The 17,271-nt window shown below is 53.7% G+C and overlaps 5 protein-coding genes across 5 annotated transcripts; 4 read left to right on the top strand and 1 right to left on the bottom strand.

Moving 5' to 3' along the window:
• Window positions 1–86: 86 nt before the first annotated feature.
• Window positions 87–1,049, top strand: Triagg1_3503 (uncharacterized protein; the record flags this gene model as incomplete). Its single annotated transcript, XM_062897803.1, has 1 exon — window positions 87–1,049. One exon carries the CDS (start codon window positions 87–89, stop codon window positions 1,047–1,049), a length of 963 nt encoding a protein of 320 aa, XP_062757492.1.
• Window positions 1,050–2,279: 1,230 nt separating this feature from the next.
• Triagg1_3502 (CAZyme family GT34) lies at window positions 2,280–3,345 on the top strand (the record flags this gene model as incomplete). The annotated part of the gene is made up of 3 exons (XM_062897802.1): window positions 2,280–2,574; window positions 2,639–3,066; window positions 3,130–3,345. The coding sequence occupies 3 exons, from the start codon at window positions 2,280–2,282 to the stop codon at window positions 3,343–3,345; spliced, it is 939 nt and encodes a 312-aa protein (XP_062757491.1).
• A 1,745-nt stretch (window positions 3,346–5,090) lies between these two features.
• On the top strand, window positions 5,091–8,311 carry Triagg1_3501 (uncharacterized protein; the record flags this gene model as incomplete). Its single annotated transcript, XM_062897801.1, has 5 exons — window positions 5,091–5,191; window positions 5,291–5,896; window positions 6,005–6,992; window positions 7,237–7,705; window positions 8,073–8,311. The coding sequence occupies 5 exons, from the start codon at window positions 5,091–5,093 to the stop codon at window positions 8,309–8,311; spliced, it is 2,403 nt and encodes an 800-aa protein (XP_062757490.1).
• A 2,505-nt stretch (window positions 8,312–10,816) lies between these two features.
• Triagg1_3500 (uncharacterized protein) lies at window positions 10,817–12,970 on the top strand (the record flags this gene model as incomplete). The annotated part of the gene is made up of 4 exons (XM_062897800.1): window positions 10,817–11,219; window positions 11,278–11,834; window positions 11,904–12,006; window positions 12,075–12,970. 4 exons carry the CDS (start codon window positions 10,817–10,819, stop codon window positions 12,968–12,970), a joined length of 1,959 nt encoding a protein of 652 aa, XP_062757489.1.
• A 1,564-nt stretch (window positions 12,971–14,534) lies between these two features.
• Window positions 14,535–16,585, bottom strand: Triagg1_3499 (uncharacterized protein; the record flags this gene model as incomplete). The annotated part of the gene is made up of 5 exons (XM_062897799.1): window positions 14,535–14,760; window positions 14,861–14,940; window positions 15,068–15,958; window positions 16,074–16,390; window positions 16,462–16,585. The coding sequence occupies 5 exons, from the start codon at window positions 16,583–16,585 to the stop codon at window positions 14,535–14,537; spliced, it is 1,638 nt and encodes a 545-aa protein (XP_062757488.1).
• Window positions 16,586–17,271: the final 686 nt, after the last annotated feature.

Here is a 17,271-nt window from a genome sequence, read left to right as displayed (position 1 = left end):
AACTTCCAAAGCCGTTTTTTATTTATTTACCAGCTCTTACCCCTGTCGTCAAAGGCTCATCACCGAATTTGGGCATCACAGCCAAGATGGAGTGGTTTGGAGAGAGGGTGCGGACCCCGTACCAATCGTCGGTTCACGAAAAGACATCCACCACCGCCTATCACGAGGAACAAACAGGATCTGACCGCACGAGAGAGTATACATCTTCGCACGCTCAGCCGCCGCCAGACACTGCACGCAGACACAGGCGATATAGGCCACGGACATGTCGGATTTGTCTGGATACCGTGGAACCAAAGTATCCCGCCAACTCGTCCAAGTCGAGCAAGCCAACCTATGTGTCTGACGACCCCGAGCTGGGAAGGCTGCTGTCTCCCTGCAAGTGCAAGGGATCGCAGAAGTATGTCCACGAGGGATGCCTCAATTCTTGGCGACTCTCGAATCCGACAGTCAAGAGAAATTACTGGCAATGCCCGACGTGCAAATTCTCCTACCGGCTGGTGCGCCTTCATTGGGCCTCGATGCTAAGCAGCAAATGGGCTCAAGCTGGCCTGACATTGGTAATCCTCCTGACAAGCATCTTCTTTTTGGGGTTCATGGCCGACCCGATCCTCAACCTCTGGGTCGATCCTTTCGGCACTGTCAGTGACGCCGTCACCAGCGTCGTCACAGACATTGAAGCCATCAAGGAACCCGACTGGGAACCACCGACGACCTGGGGTGAGCACTTTCTCAAGGGCTTCTTCTCTCTGGGGCTTGTTGGCATCTTCAAATCCATGATTGCACTGTCGCCGTGGCATTGGTGGAACCTGCGCAGCTTGACGGGGACCAGCAGGCGCCAAGGGGGAAGGGCCAGAGTGGAAAACATTAGCCTCGTGTTTGTGATTATCGGAGCCTTTACTGCCCTCATGGGAATCTGGAAAGGAGTCAAGAAGCTGAGTGAGCGCGTGCTGAAGAATGTGAGTGAGAGAGTCTTGGACGTCGGCGGAGACGACGGTGATGTTGATGACGACGACGAGGGAATCCCGAACGGGAACAAGGATATATGACGACACTTTATGCTCTCCTCTCACGACAATCTTGTACATTATGTTGCTTTTCATGTTGCCCATCTGCACACTCTTAAGTTGCCTCGAACTCGCTCTTCCGTGTCAAGTCAACTAGTCTGCGTGCAAATAGCGACGCTCCACCAGCGCCTTGAGCAGAGGCCGTCTTGGTTCTCTGCTCGCTGGCCTGGTGTGAGTTGCCGGTACGATTTGCGCGCGTCGAAGATGCCCGTCTGGGTTTTTGGAGACGTCGCCATTCCTCTGAGCATCTGTTCCGTACGCCCTCAGTACAACCACCCTTGAGCAGCATCATTGGAACAGCCGGCACAACCACAATACATGGCATGATGGATTTTGATGTCATTTTCCTCTTGTCGAGTTTAATTACTAGACGGATTGATCAACCCCTTGGCGTATGATATGAAAATACCTGTGCTCATTCATTGTAACGTAATCTAGAGCACTTGAAGCATCCGTGCGGTACCTGCATATAAATCGCAATCACAGGCGGCCTTTGTTACTCGGCAACAGCCACGTTGTTATCGCAAGTCAGCCCTACCCAGGTACCTTATTGTGCTCGATAAGTCCAATGATAACACCTGAATAACATCTCCTGCTTGGTACTAGCCCGCAATCATGGCAAATCAGCCCGTATGCAGTAATACGAGAAAGGCGCAAGGATCCGGCTCGCCGTTTGCAACCCAATGATACTGGACAGTACAGCATTGGCTGGGCCGGCGATTCGTACTCCCGGCGCCGGGTCCAGCGCAGCGCCTCGTGTTCCAAAGGTGAAGGTACCCCAAAAAAAGACCCCTAGCAATGGCCACAAATGTCATAAGCATAAGGATAAGGGATCGCCATCGCCTCACCGCGCGCGAACGCCTTTCGCAGCGGCCCGTCTTTTGCTTTTGTAACTCCATCACCCGCCACTCGTTTGATTGATCAACGACCGAATCGTCGGAATCGCTCGGCTCTGCTTATCGGCCGTCGCACAGCTGGCCTCAGGAACCTTCAGATCAGGAGAAGCGTTGAACTTGCTCCTCCTAACCCGCTGCATCCCGTATCCTCCGTCCTTCCAACCACGGCGTGATTTGCTGCAGGACTTTGGGGAGACGAGAAACGAAGAAGAGAAATTGAATTGGCCAAGTCGATCCTCTTGGCAATCCAGCCGCTGAGCCCGCCCCCAGTCCATCTTCAGCTCGTGCCGCTTCGGGGCAAAAGACAAACGACAAGATGCATTTCGCATATCCCAACCGCAAGAGCTCCAACCCGCCGCCCTTCCGGCCTCGATCCTCAAGGCTGCCTGGCCTGCGGAGGAGCCGCATCAAGACCATTGGCATTGGCCTGTTCATCGTGCTTGCGGTACTTTGGTTCTTCTCCAATCCCCGAGTGCCGCGCCCCGATCACGAGCGCGTGCCTTCTGGCCAGCCGCCCGTCGTCGTTGTGACCGTCATCGACCCGACCCAGTACCCCAATTCCTACCTCAAGACGGTCAAGGAGAACCGCGAGCAGTATGCCGCCAAGCATGGTGGGTAGCCCCTCACTCATTCAGACCTTCAACTCGTCCATCGCTGACATGCGGGAAATCACAGGATATGAGGTACTTGTGGTGAGAGCCTTCGACTACGACACCAAAGGAGCGCCGCAGAGCTGGTCCAAGCTTATGGCCATGCGACATGCGCTGGCCAAATTCCCCGAGTGCAGGTTCGTTTGGTACCTCGACCAGGACGCCTACATCATGGACGTGAACAAGTCATTGGAGGAGCATCTGCTGGGGCAACGGAGGCTGGAGAGCCTGATGATCAAGAACTATCCCGTCGTGCCACCGGACAGCATCATCAAGACGTTCTCGCATCTTAGGGCAGACGAGGTCGATTTTGTTGTCAGCCAGGATACCTCGGGCTTGGTGGCCGGCAGCGTCGTGGTGAGAAACAGCCAGTGGAGCAAGTTTTTCCTCGAGACGTGGATGGATCCTCTGTACCGAAGCTACAACTTCCAAAAGGCCGAGAGACACGCTCTGGTGAGTTTTGACACCAACTGAAGGCAGAGGAACCCTGGAAGCAAAGGCTAATCTAGACTACAGGAGCACATTGTCCAATGGCACCCCACCATCCTCTCGAAGCTGGCGCTCGTGCCACAACGCATCCTCGGCCCTTACACGCGCACCGACAAGGGCGACGCCTACCAAGACGGCGACTTTGTCGTCATGTTCAACGGCTGCACCAAGGAGGGTGTCTTGAGCTGCGAGACCGAGTCGGCAACCTACTACCAGAAATGGAGCTCGGCGTTTAGGAGCTAGAAAGGGAGAGCGCGAAATAGAAGCTGCTCAAATCTATCACTACCATACCGTGCGAAAGTGAGAAGACCCAATCGGGAGGGCGACCTTTGGGCAAATCAACAGAATAAAAGAATGAAAAACAGGGGAAAAAAGAAAGAAAGATATAAAACAAACACTGGGAAAATATGGAGGGCGGGCGGGCGGCGGCGGCGGCAAGGGCACAAAAAACACTTGCGTAATACCGGCGTTCGTTCGGAGAGCATATATCCTCTGGAGTCTATATCCACGGCGTTTATCTGGGTTGACAACGTTGTTGCGTCGTTGACGGCTTTTTTTTGGAAGTGAAATCGGCAAAACTTTGACATAGAGAGGAGGGTAGCCAGCGAGTTGGAGTATCATCGAGACGAGGGACGGCTATTTGGAAGTATTAAAAGAGACGAGGACGGCTATACTTGGAAGTTATCACAGAAAGGGGGACGGCTATACTTGGAAGTATCATGGAGACGAGCAAGGACGGCTATTTGGGAGTATCAAGGGAGGGAGGGAGACGGAAATATAAAGCAAAAGGGCACGCTTCTTTTTTTGTATTACGCTGATGAAGTTATGTCTTTCTGTCTTTGTCTTGTGTGTCGAGTATACTTTGGCATTTGGGGAGGCAAAGTATTTTTTTTTTTTTTTTACTTTTTGACTTTTTTTTTTTTATCTTTTGATAATCGATTTATATAATACTGCCTGGTATGCTGCTTTGGTATGAACAAGTGGGAGTGCTAGGTTGATGATGATGTCGTTGGTATGGGGGACGATGTTGGCTTGACTTGGATGCTCTGTATGTAGACAAGTAGAGTACAGAGCCGTCCTAGATATCTGAATACCGTGGAATATTCATGGCCGGCTAATGCATTACGATACGATATAGCAGACAAGATATTTTATGGACGTGATTATTCAGTTCCCCGCTATTCCATATGGTATACCGAATCTCAGGTTATTATCCATCCGATATCTCTATACAAATGTGATTGATGGTAGAAGAGCAATCTCAATCCAACGCCTACACTATCGATTGATCCCTGATGCGGTATTTTCTATAAACCAGCGGCAGCAACAATTACTCCATCGTATCCTTCATCCTCCGGCCCCAACAACACGAAAAATCCCACCATCTCATGTCCTCCCATCTTGCAATTCAATCCATTTCTTCCCGTTCCGTCTCCGGATTCGCGGCGTCCGCGGGTTTTTACGCCCTCCACCCTCTTCCTCTCCAGGTTTAGCGCAGTTCCCCGCCAGACATGTGAAGGTGCGCCCACTCATCGCACTAACCCCCATCGAGACGCCGTCTTGCACCTTTGGAAGCATCTCATTGGCCCAGCGGCTGTACTTGTTGCATGTATTTGCAAGCCGAGGTGGCAGGTTGGCTCTTTCCCGGGAACACGCATCATGTGTGGAATAGCTCGGCGGCTGTGGTTCTATCAGGTGGTGCCAGATACAAGTACTCTGCTGCAGGAGACTCGCGGCAATGGTACCTGTGCCTTGTGTAGCTCGTGTTAGTGGCAAGTTGCCTCAACTTTGTTGCTCAAGCAGCCAAAACTTGCCTCCTCCTCCTCCATCTGCCATACCATTCATCATTACATTCTCTCTTCAACGGGATCAGGTGAAATGCAGGCTTGGAGGCATTGATGCTCCAGCGATTACACGCGTCTGTGAGGAATTGATCGACAACTCAAGAGAAGGAAAAAAAAGGACGACAAGGAAGAACAACCGCCACGATGCCGGGCAGCTCGCGCATTCCGCAGAGCCTCCGCGGCAGTCTGGAGAGCGTCAAGCGCCGCAAACAGGCGCTGTCGCTCAACATGCTCAATCTCGAACTGTGAGTCGGTGACTGTGACTGTGACTGTGCTGTGCTGTGCTGTGCTGGGCAGGCCAATTGCGTTTCAATGGATTGATTGTCGCTGACGCTCACCAACAGCCTCAAAAACATCATCTTCTTCTACTTCGTCCTCCGGTGGACCCGGCGCCTGTGGTGGAAGCTCAAGGGCCGCGGCATCATCGGCGCCATCCTCGAGCTGTACCGCGACGTCGAACGAACCCTCTACGGCTACTTCTTGCGCGCTCCGGGCGTGCGCGGCCAGGTGCAGAAAAAGGTCAAGGAATCGCTCGACAAAATGTCCAACAAGCTGGTGCCCGCCGGCCAGACAAAGTACCTGTCGCTTCCCAAGGAGGGCCTGACGGACGAAGCCGTGCGCGCCGAGCTCGACTCGCTAGCAAACATGGATCACACCCGCTGGGAGGACGGCTACGTCTCGGGCGCCGTGTATCACGGCGAGGACGACCTGCTGAAGCTGCAGACGGAGGCGTTTGGCAAGTTTACCGTGGCCAACCCGATCCACCCGGATGTTTTCCCGGGCGTGCGCAAGATGGAGGCTGAGATTGTGAGCATGGTGCTCAACCTGTTTCATGCCCCCGTCGGTGCCGCCGGCGTGACGACGTCGGGCGGCACCGAGAGCATCCTCATGGCCGTGCTGTCTGCGCGCCAGAGGGCTTACAACGAGCGTGGAGTCACGGAGCCGGAGATGTAAGTTGTGTTTGCTTGTTTCTGCTTCCCACACGTAACTCGACGTAACGTGTCAAAAAAGTACACCGGGAGGCAAACTACGAATACTGATGCTCAAAACTCTTACAGGATCCTGCCAGCTACTGCGCACACGGCTTTCCGCAAGGCCGGCGAGTACTTCAAGATCAAGATTCACTACGTAGACTGCCCTGCTCCCACGTATCAAGTAGACGTCCGCCGGGTGGCCCGCCTCATCAACCGCAACACGGTGCTGCTGGTGGGCTCGGCGCCCAACTTCCCCCACGGCATCATTGACGACATCTCGGCGCTGAGCAAGCTGGCGCTGCGCAAGAAGCTCTGCCTGCACGTCGACTGCTGCCTCGGCTCGTTTGTCATTGCCTGCCTCGACAAGGCGGGCTTCGAGACGCAGCCGTTCGACTTCCGGCTCAAGGGCGTGACCAGCATCAGCTGCGACACGCACAAGTACGGGTTCGCGCCCAAGGGCAGCTCGACGGTGCTGTACCGGTCTGCCGAGCTGCGGTCGTACCAGTACTTTGTCTCGCCCGACTGGGCCGGCGGCGTCTACGCCTCTCCTGGGCTGGCGGGATCGCGGCCTGGAGCGCTGATAGCCGGTTGCTGGGCCAGCATGATGCGGCTGGGCGAGACGGGATACGTGGACGCCTGCGGCAAGATTGTGGGGGCGACCAAGAAGATTACCGAGGCGATTCAGAACGGCCCCGTGTTGAGCAGCGAGCTCGAGGTGCTCGGCAAGCCGATCGTCTCGGTGGTGGCCTTTTCGGCCAAGAACCTGGACGTGTACGACATTGCCGACGGCATGTCGTCCAAGGGCTGGCACCTCAACGCGCTGCAGAGCCCGCCGGCCATCCACGTAGCCGTGACGATGCCCATTGTCAAGGTGTGGGAGCGGCTGGTCAGCGACCTGGAGACGGTGGTGGAGGAGGAGCGCGAGAAGGAGAGGGTCCGGCTGGTGGAGGGCAAGGGGGCAAAGGGCAAGGCCATGGGCGACTCGGCTGCGCTGTACGGCGTGGCGGGATCGCTGCCGAACAAGGGGGTCGTTGTTGATCTGGCCACGGGGTTCCTCGATTTGCTGTACAAGGTATGATTTGTGACTTGTCGTGCTGTACTGTAAGAGTGTGTGCGTACGGAGTTTTTTGATTTACTGATGGGTTTGGTTTACTGTATACTGCTTTGTCTGCAGCATGGTTTTGGGGGGAATGTCTCGAATCTAGCAGTCTCTCCTTTTTTTTTTACCCTTTTGGCATTATCTATCTTATGTATCTTCTTCACCCTCTCCATGGAACTGGTTCTTATATGATGTGCTTTTGGAATTCACAGAGCAGCAGACGAAGAAGAGGGCGGAACCGGGAGAAAGGACTTGCATGGGCCACGTCCCTGTCGATGCCGCTGCCGGGTTGCACGACGCTGCCCTCCTGCTAGACACAGACACATACACAAGCTTGGACAAGATGCATGCCGTTGTCCAGTTTCGATCGATTGATTTCTCATCTGCATCTCCCCATCTGCGGGTATCCATTGAAATCACCCCCTTGGCATCGCACATGGCCCTGCCTCGCCTTACAAGGACACGTCTCGCCGTACTCGGCAATATACGATGGGATAATACAGCATCGGGGGAAGAGGAGGGGAGGGGAGGCAAACAAGTCCGAAAAGCAGGCGTGTCCAATCAAAGCGGCACACACAAGACAGCCTCACTTTTTGTTCGACTCCCATCTCCACCACCGTTTAGCTTCACCGCCCCTCTTTTATTCGCTGGCCTTGTTGTTCTCTCGAGCGTTGATCCGATGGCTTGTACAGTATTTGGCTGCGTGACTTGTTGGCAGACAAACGATGGTCCGGCCGTGATGGCTTGCAGCTTTTCTCGTTGGCGCTGCTCCTTGCAGGGCGAACGGGGATGCATGAACTGTCCTCGGTGCTGTGCGAGTGGTTTTTTCGCCCCCCCTTGATGTTCATTTTCTTCGGTCCTGCATTATGTATGTCTGCACTTGCTGATGATGCACATGTACGTCCCATCTACGGCTTACTTCCCCTTTCCGTACTATAAACAGCAACTAGGAGCAGCACATTGGCACTCGTTGGCTGGTCCACGTAGTCGTACATACGGACCTACATGCAACGTCCAGTACTCCGTACGTATGTAGGTACCAACTATCATTAGCATCTTACATGGACAATCTCGACACGGCAACGAGAAAAAGATTGAATACAGATACAGATACAGCGGCAGTGCATCGGCCCGGGCGAACGAACGACGGCAAAAAGGACATAGCGGGTGGCCGCACCGCACCGCCGATGCCCGAAAAGGAACAAGACGAAAAGGGACTGGGCGGTCCTACGTGGTCGCCTGAGGACGAGGCGATCGGCGAGACGAAGGCGAAGTTTGGGCCACTGCAGTGAAAATACATACTCGTACGAGTGCTAGATGGATGGATGGTCGTAGTTTTTGGGTTGGCAAAGTGTGCTAAGCTGAGGAGGGGAAAAGATGTGCAAATGACGGGGGGGGGTTGTGAATGATGCCGTGTAAGTCAGCTGTCTTGTCTCTCCCCTCTGTCTGGCCATCTCTACGAGTATCTGACTGCAGCACGGCAACTGTATGTAGGAGTTATGCAGGGCATATCGCAGCGCATTCATGCAGCATAGCATCAATTGATGTGCATTGACTGCTGATAAACGACCTATTCGTACATTGATGATGCGGAATGGGCTGAATACGGACGTCAACAGACTAAACCCGTCTTATACAGGCGCCGTCTCTGCCAAAGAAAAAAAAACAAGGCATTGGACAAGACCACCGCCCATGACGACATTGTCCCCAAACCAAGTTGACCAAATCGAACCCTTGTCAGTCAATGCTCTTCTCTCACCGTCACCGTCAATACCCAAAAAGCCCGAATGGCCACTAGACTGGGAAAACTACCCGAACCGAACAGAGACAACGGGCCTGAATAAATACGAGTAGGTAGCAGGGAGTCTCCTTTTTTTTCTTCTTCTTCAGCAATAGGAACTTGTCCGGGCTTACTGACTTACTTCATTGTTACACCAACTGCATCTCTTCTACCAACCAGCTCTAAAAAAGACAGGGGAGGTGCTGGGCTCGGATTGGGAGCTAGTGCTGGGCCTCTCTCTCTGCTTGGCTTGGACGTTGGTCACGGACGCTTGGACGTTCAGCAGGGGGAAGAGGCGAAAAGAGGGGGGCCAAAGAGGCAAAGCAAAGCAGTGGTGAGTTGAGGCTTGCAGATGGGATGGGAATGTGGCGAGGGCGAGTGGACGGACAACGCAGTGCAGTGCAGCTATTCGCGTCTCGCTACTGGGCTCTTGCAGCAAACGGGATTGATTGAGTGTGTTTTTTTTTTGTCTTTCGGCATGCGAGGAGGAGGAGGCAGCAATTGGAGGGGGAAATCCCGTCCATCATCTATTCTCTCTTTGTGCTGAGCCGTGCTGAGCTGTTTCTGTGTTGTGTTGCTGCTGTGATGCTTACTTGCCTTTGCCTTGCAGCTGTGTTGCGCTGCGTCCCTCACTTCACTTACACGCGTCGACTCACATCCGCAGGTACACATGAGAAAATACAGATGGCCCGATATAACAACAACAACAACAACAACAACAACAACAAACAATCCAACATCAATCACCTACAGCGCATAATCCTGCCCTGAAACAAAACCCCGTCCTCCTCCACCTGACTCATCAATCAAGCCCTTTCTCGTCACTTACATCACCTCACATGCACCTCAGCCCAACTCCCGCCACAAAGCAGCCCAACCAACCCAGATCCTCCACGCATCACGTTTCAAAAAGCCCATGATGCAAATCTTCTGGGTCCCCCCTCCCCCCCCCCCCCCCCGTTTCCCACACCCCCCCTGTCTCACCCAAAGAAAATTGCAAAGCGCAAAAAGGCAACCAGCAACCTCCAAGGAAGAAGAGAAAAAAAGGCGTATCGCCGTCGTTGCCAGAAACAGGCCCACCCCTGTATCACCCTGTTTGGCCAAACCCTGGTCTTGTGTCTTTTTCTTTTTTGGGATGATTCGCCTCAAACCCTTGTTCTTGCTGCTTGCTGCTTGCTGCTCTACCTTTCTCCAATACGGGAATGGGAAAAGGCCCAAGCCTGGGGACCACGTATGTCGAACGAAACCCAAGTGGCCAAAAGCACCCCAAACCGGGTTCTCTGTCCACTTGTTCCATTCCCCCTCCCAAATGCCAGGGGTGGCCGGCAGCAGCAAGTAAGAGAAAGGCATGGCATTACAGGCTGTTGGTTTTTCTCGCGCCCGAGGCCGACAAGCAAAAAAAAAAAAAAAGTAGCCCGTAGTCTTGCTATGAGAGGCCCGCGATGTCATCATGTTGTGCCTCCATCGTCCCTTGTTGCCGCCTTGGATTTCCCCCCCCTCCTAAACCAGCGCGGTTGTTGTTTTTCTTTCACTGCCCCTTTCCGTCAAAGGACCCTGATCTGATTTTCTTCTTTTTTGACACTTCATCAATTCATATAATTTCCCGTGTCCTTCCCTCCACCCCCCTTGTGCTTGTGTTTGTGCATCCACCGTGCCTTTTTGTGTAAGCCTCTGAGCTGAAAATACTTGATAACCCACATAACCCTTCCCTCTTCTCAAAAACCTGTCAATCACCTCTCATCTCTCACAAGGCAACACGAGCTTTTCATCTTCTTCTCTTTTTGCCTCTTCATACGCTGTGTTCCTCTTCATCTCGCCACTTCCTCGCCATCTCACAACCTTATATACACAAGCAACCAACCGGCTTCTCACGATAAAAGCCGGAAACACAAAAATCTCCGTTTCTCTTCTTCCGTCTCGGTAACTCCAATTCCTGTCGTGGACGTGCCCAAGGAGAATTTTTTCAAAACACACACACACACACACACACACGAATCTGCCGTGTTGCCGTAAAATCATGACTGCCGAGACCACCGTCTTACACGGCCGTCTGCCGTCGGCCCACGGAAACACAGCCTCGCCAACGCCGCGCAGCGGTGACCACACGCTCGACAGCGCATCCGTGCTCTCGAGCTCACGGCATCGAAGAGACAGAGACAGAGACAGCCGTCGCGAGAAAGATAAAGACGACGCCTCCCGGAGAGGACACTCGTCGTCGTCGTCGTCATTTGCATACAGGGACATCATCAAGTCCGTGCTGTCACACGTCATGACCAAGGCCGAGACTCCATCTTCATCTTCACCTTCACCTTCACAGGACATGAAGCACAAGCAGGTCGAGGACGTCGTGAGGGGGCTTGCCATGGAGGAGTGGAATTCGCGGTGGCTGGATGAGCTGGTGGCCAAGGTCAAGGGAGAACGTGAGTTTCTTATGAGATTGTTGTGAGAATAACGTTCGATATTCTAACACTTGTATAGTCAATGATGGAGCAGACCACGCCGACGATGCTTCAGTCTCAGACAACACATCACCATCTCCATCTGAAGAGTCTTCATCAAAGGAATCCATGAAGCGCTATCAGCCCACAGTAGAAGACTACAACGAAGACGAAGACGAGCCCTCGGATTTCGAGTACGGCTTCACGCCCACAGTCTCCGTCTCCATCGACGACACCCAGCCTCTCACCCGCACCTCATCCCAACTCTCCAGCTCCTCCCAAGATTCCTCCTCATCGTCTTCATCCAAAGACTCATCCAAAGATTCCCTCCCCACGCCCCCGAGCTCCGTCTCGTCAGACTCTCCCACCCCACGCCCGACCGTCCGCTTCCAACCCCCCGTCATCCACTACATCACCGAACCACCCGAACCCGAACCCGAACCCGAGCCGGAGCTGCATCGGACTCACTCCCTGCCTACGCACTTGAGGTCTCCCGCGCCGGAGAGACAGGAGCCTTCGTGGACGCTGCTGTTCAACGAGCGGGATGAGCCGACGCCTGCTCTGGGCCGGTTCCTCCGCGGCCTGGCAAACCACATTGTAAGCCTCCAAACCACTCATCCTTGTCTCCCCCCCTTTTTCATCATCCACAATGTCTAACATCTGTAGATTGCCGAGTACTCTCCAACAGACTCCCTCGTCATCACCCCCGACAAGCTGCTAAAGTTCTACTCCCGCTACAAGCTCGACAACGAATTCTTTCCCTTCCAACGTACGTCTCGTCTGCCCCCCCTTTTCTCACCCTCAAACACTCCTCAAACTAAACATCCTCAAACGCAGGCGTCTTCGACACCCGCTACCACAAATCCCTCCGCGGCATCTCCTTCCTCTTCTCAGACCTCCGCTGCGAGCACCACCTCGTCCAGCCCTCCATCGACTCCAAGCCCTCCATCCCCGCCCTCACCCCCGCCGGCTTCGAGGACTGGATGACCCTCATGGTCCGCGCCTTTCCCGACCGCGAGGCCAAGCGCCTCGACCTCGTCCTCGCAGACATGCCGCTCCTCGCAGACGACAGGCACGCCCGTCTCCCCCCCGCGCAGAGGCTTCTCCCCCGCGAGCTCCCGCGCGAGCTGTTCCCCGAACGAGGCCACCCGCGCGTCTTTGATCTCCTGGCTTCCTCGTTTGCGGAGTGGAACACCATCACCGCCGTCATCGTGCCCCCCGAGGCCGTTGCCGCTTCTTCTTCTTCTTCTTCTTCTGCCGCTGCTTCTTCTTCGTCTCATCCTCCGCTCCACGCATACGTCCCCTCATCCCTCCACCAACTCCCCCCCGCCGCAAGCAAAGCCCTCAAAGAAGACACCCGCCGCCACAAAGACGCCTGCTACATCGACCAGACCCGCCTCCGCCCTTCCTCCCTGATATACCCGTCCTCTCCCGCCTCCCCGACATCCTCCTTCTCAACCGTCTCGTCCGCAGCACCACCGGACGCAAAGCCCGAACCATCATCATCCTCCTCCTCCTCTGGCTCATCATCGTCTTCCAAGCACCGCTCCTCTCGTTCCCGCGACCGAGAATCCCGCCACCGCTCGGAGAGGTCCTCCCGCCGGTCCGAGAGGGAGAGGTCCCCGCGCCGGCATCACAAGAGTCGACGATATAGAGACTCGAGCCCGAGCGACTATACGTCTGGAAGAAGCGATGAGAGACGAAGAGAGAGAGAAAGAAGAGGAAGCAACTAAACCTTTGATTCTATTTTATACTTTTTTTTTCCCTTTGTTATGAAGCGAAATGATATCAAGAAAGGGGGAGGAGAAGAAAGGGGGGCCTGGTAATTAATGACAGGCGTGTGATGTGTGTAAGAGAGATTGATCAGTCACAAACAAACATTGGGGTTTCTCACAAGGCTCAAAGATTGAAATAAGCATCCAAATAGCCATGGTCTTATTCACTTAGATAGGTATAATTAGTCAAAAAAACATAAAAGAAAAAAACAATATGAAAATTCAACTAGGAATTTCCGAGCTTCGGATGCTCTAAAGCTACCTTTCCCTTTTCCATTTTCCCTCACTTCACTAAATATCTCATCTCCTACCGTTTACTTCTTCTCACCAACAAAAGTCTCATAAAAGCACAACGTAATTAAATTTCTCATTCACCCTCCATCCCTACCCCTCTACCCAGAAAAATAAAGATAAAAGTTTCACAAAAAAGAATCCTCAGCAAAATGTGTGGACGTGTAATATGTAAAAAAAAAAAAAAAACGACTTATAAAACCGCCACAGAAAAAAAAAAGAATAAGAAAAAAAATCATATTCTGCCCGCAGACACAAACACTTTGTTGATGCGTAGCCCATGTGTAGTAATGAGAATAAGAAAAAGAAGAAGAGACCAAAAAAAGCACCAGCCGCACTAGATACAAAAATAAAAAATGATAATACGAGGAAGAGTAAGAGTAAAAGCAAAAACGTCCTTGGGAATAAACAGCCTTGCGCCCATCACTATGCCTGCCCAGTTTGCGCTACTCTTCATCAAGTCGAGGAAATGCTCATCATGACTGGTAATAAGCACAGTCAAGCTGAACCTCCACTCGACAAGAAAAAGAATGTAGAAATCGTAATAAGAAAATAATGGAGGTGTAAGAAACCTCACTAGTCCATCTGAAGAAAAAAGTCGCAGAGCGTGAATCTCGAGTAGTGGAAGCAAGAAAAGAAGAAGAAACGAAGGACGGCGTATCGAGATGTCGCTCGCGTGATATACTTTTGTTGTGTTTCATCCGTAAAACTAGACTCCCATCGATTTTGCATTCTTCCGGGGAGATTACCGCAAATGTGAAAAAAGAGAATGGATCAAAGAATGGATCGCAATTCAATCAATCTGTATGCTCGTTGTATGCTCGCTCGCTTTGCTTGGGCCACGGGGGGTAAATGCGTTGATGCCCAGTCGAAAAGATGGGGCATTGCGTGTGTGTTTTTTTTTTTTCGATTTGTGTCAACTTTCCCTGCACAAAAGAGAGAGAAGAAAGAAACAGGGGAAATAATCATTCGGTCGAGGCGAAAATAGGTGCGTGAACCAGAAAGGAAAGAAAAAGGTTTCGTGAATCATGGCGTGGTGGAAGAGCGCCGTCGTTTCCCCCATGTATCATTCCGTTTCATCCAATAAAACACCGTTGCCGTGCGTATCGTCGTAAGATGCTTCTCGACATCGTTTTCCCGTAATGCTCCTGTGGCGGGCGACTCCAGTCCCACCGGCAGCCGCGGCAGTGGTTTAAAATACAAGTCATGCTCACGCGGTCGTCGGCGTCAGTCACCTCGCTGACGAAGAGGCAGCTATTGAAGAGTCGTAGCCCAAGTAGCTAACCATATTAGACCGCATGGCGCGCTTCTTCTTAATAGCTCTGTAGCCTTCTTTGAAGACGGCAAAGCATCGCTGCAGTTCTCTGTCTGGGTGTGGTGGCAGCTGGATCTCGACTGCTTTGAGGCAGACGCGGAGATGCGTCAGTTCGGCGTCATTCTCTTGGAGCTCTTCTTCCCTGTCGAGGTGTAAGAAAACTGACGCAACAAAGTGACGAAAGGGGTTTGCAATCATGGAAAAAGTGAGAGGCGATGAGAACAAGGGAAGAGGCCACTTACAAGTACTGGATGCGGTTCTGGAGGAAAATGATGCGTTGGGCAGCCTGCTCAGCACGATCCACCAACAGCCTATGAATGTGCTGCACGAAATGTTTGTTAGCGATACCATGCAGATGAATTGAATGACAACATTGGCAATGATGAGAGTGTAATGAAAAAAAAAATTGAGATGAAATGAAATCAAAAATAAATAAAAAAGCGACTCACATCCGACTCTTCTTGGCGGGCCTTGAGATTGGTGACTGTGTTTTCCAGCTCTTCATTCAACTTGACCAACTCGGCAATAATCTTGTTGGCCTGCACCGCCGTCATTCCCTTCTTGGGCGGGGGAGCGTCCTCCTCCTCCGATTCATCGTGACGCATCATGGAAGACGAGGGAGTGGGGGACAACTGGTCGGTGAAGCGGGATCGATACAGAGACGACGGTGAGCTGAAAATGGCGCTGCCGTCCATGTCGCTGTGCCTGTTCTTGCGGACGGGCGTCTCCAGGCTCAGCGGACGGGTCTTTCGCGACAGCGGCGGGCTCCCATAGACGCTGGGGCTGATGCCGCCGCCCAGGGCCTGCTCAATCTGGTTGACCTGGCTGTCGAGCGCGACCAGCTCCTCCATGCTGTCGCCGTACGTCAGGCGCTGGGCGAGCATGCTGAGGCGCCTGGCCAGCTCCAGCTTGCCGGCCCTGATGTCGCCGCCGTCACGGCTGCGGGTGAAGTCGACCTCCCTCCGCAGGGGGCTCAGCACGCTGCTTCCCGCCGAAAACCCGTAGCTGGAGGAGCCGACGCTGGGGCTGGACCGCATGAGGGGCGGCGGCGTCTCGGAGCCGGCGATGCTGTCTCGCCTGGTGGTGCTGCTGCTGGTGCGGGTGCTCTGGCTGCTGATCCTGCGACTCAATCCGCTGGGGCTGGTGCGATTGCTGGAGCTGCGGCGCCGCAGGGCCTCGAGGCCGGTGGGCTTTTCGTCGTCGTTGTCCCGTCGGCCCATTTTTGCGATGGCGGACGGCGGACGGCGGATGGTGACTGCGGTAATTGGTCGTGGTGACTGGTTGTTGTAGCGGTGGTGCGAGGATTGACTCTGGTGATTGACTCTCGACTCGAGGCTGGACTGGACTTTGACCGACTCTGCCGTCCCAACGACGCCCGAAAACACGATCAAAAAGGAAAAGCGAAATGCGAGAGGAGAAAGGGGATGTCGATATCAATCAGGCGGCAAAACCCACGTCCTGCCGTCTGTCGGTGTCCCGCGCTGTCGACGAAGCCCCCTCTCCTTGTTTTTTTTTCTTCCTCTCCCTCTCTCTCTCTCTCTCTTTCTTCCTTAATTGTCGGCGCTCCCCTCGGCACGCGTCACCGGGACGCCAGACGGGCGCAGGTGCAGAAACTGGTCGGAATCGAGGGGCGCGGCGGTGGACGATGGCGATGAGGGTGAGGATGAAAAGCCCATTGGCGATGCCCAAAGCTGGCGGTTCGGTGACTACGGTAGCCTCTCCCTTATTATGGAATGGAGAGTCCAGCGGCAGACGAGTTTGGCTGGCATTGGCTGGTGGCGGTCCCAGTTCCAGTTCCAGTCCCAGTCCTGGTACGAGCGAGTACCTGAGCGGCAGTACTAACAGCGGTGCGAGTGCTGGTATGTACAGGGCATGGGCATGGGCATGGGCTCACTGTCAGCGCCGTCAATGGGCGGGCGGATCAATGGGGCCCCGTAGCTCCGAGCACAACACCAATCCAATTGCATTGAACCCAACACACTTGCGCCGGGGGATTTGACAAGTCATCACATCACGTTTTTGTGTGTGTGTGTGTTCACTCTGTCTTGGTCTTGGGTTTTTCCCCCGACTAAAAAGCCATCCATATTAATTAAGCTGCGCTGCCAGGTTTCGGGCCCGGACTGGTTCGCAACCGGTTCGCACCGCCACTCGCGCCACACGTCGGACGATGAGAGGCCAGCAGCAGGCGTCTACTCGTACTCGGTATAATCGCGCATTAGAACGGCCAAGTCGAGGGTGTGGCCGCGATCCAATGCGGTGCCTGGGCTCGGCCATTGGCAGGCTGCTTCATAAGCAACATGACGCTTGGGTTGGACTGGACTGGACCGGTACCAAGCAGACGCTCTAAGAGGCAGAGGCAGAGGCAGCCATGTGACGTTTGCATGCAGGGACATGTAAGGGATGTATGTTGGCGTAAGACTGATGCTGCCGCTGTGCTGTGCTGTGCTGGTGAAGAATCGCCAGCTTTATACCTGGCGACGGATGAAGCACAATGGCAAAGAAGAGAGTAAAAGGGAAAACAGAAAGAAGAAGAAAAGGAGAAGCGTGAATGGAAAAAGACTAGGAAACTCAATACCCAGGCACCAGCACGCCGTCTGTCTGATCTGCCCGCCACCCTATTTTCTTCTTCTCTACGGAGTACAAGTACCTTATT

The sequence above is a fragment of the Trichoderma aggressivum genome (genome assembly GCF_033847375.1).
Source record: "Trichoderma aggressivum f. europaeum strain CBS 100526 chromosome Unknown scaffold_010, whole genome shotgun sequence".
In the NCBI taxonomy this organism is placed as follows: Eukaryota; Fungi; Ascomycota; class Sordariomycetes; order Hypocreales; family Hypocreaceae; genus Trichoderma; species Trichoderma aggressivum.
This window is presented reverse-complemented; position numbering and strand designations above follow the sequence as displayed.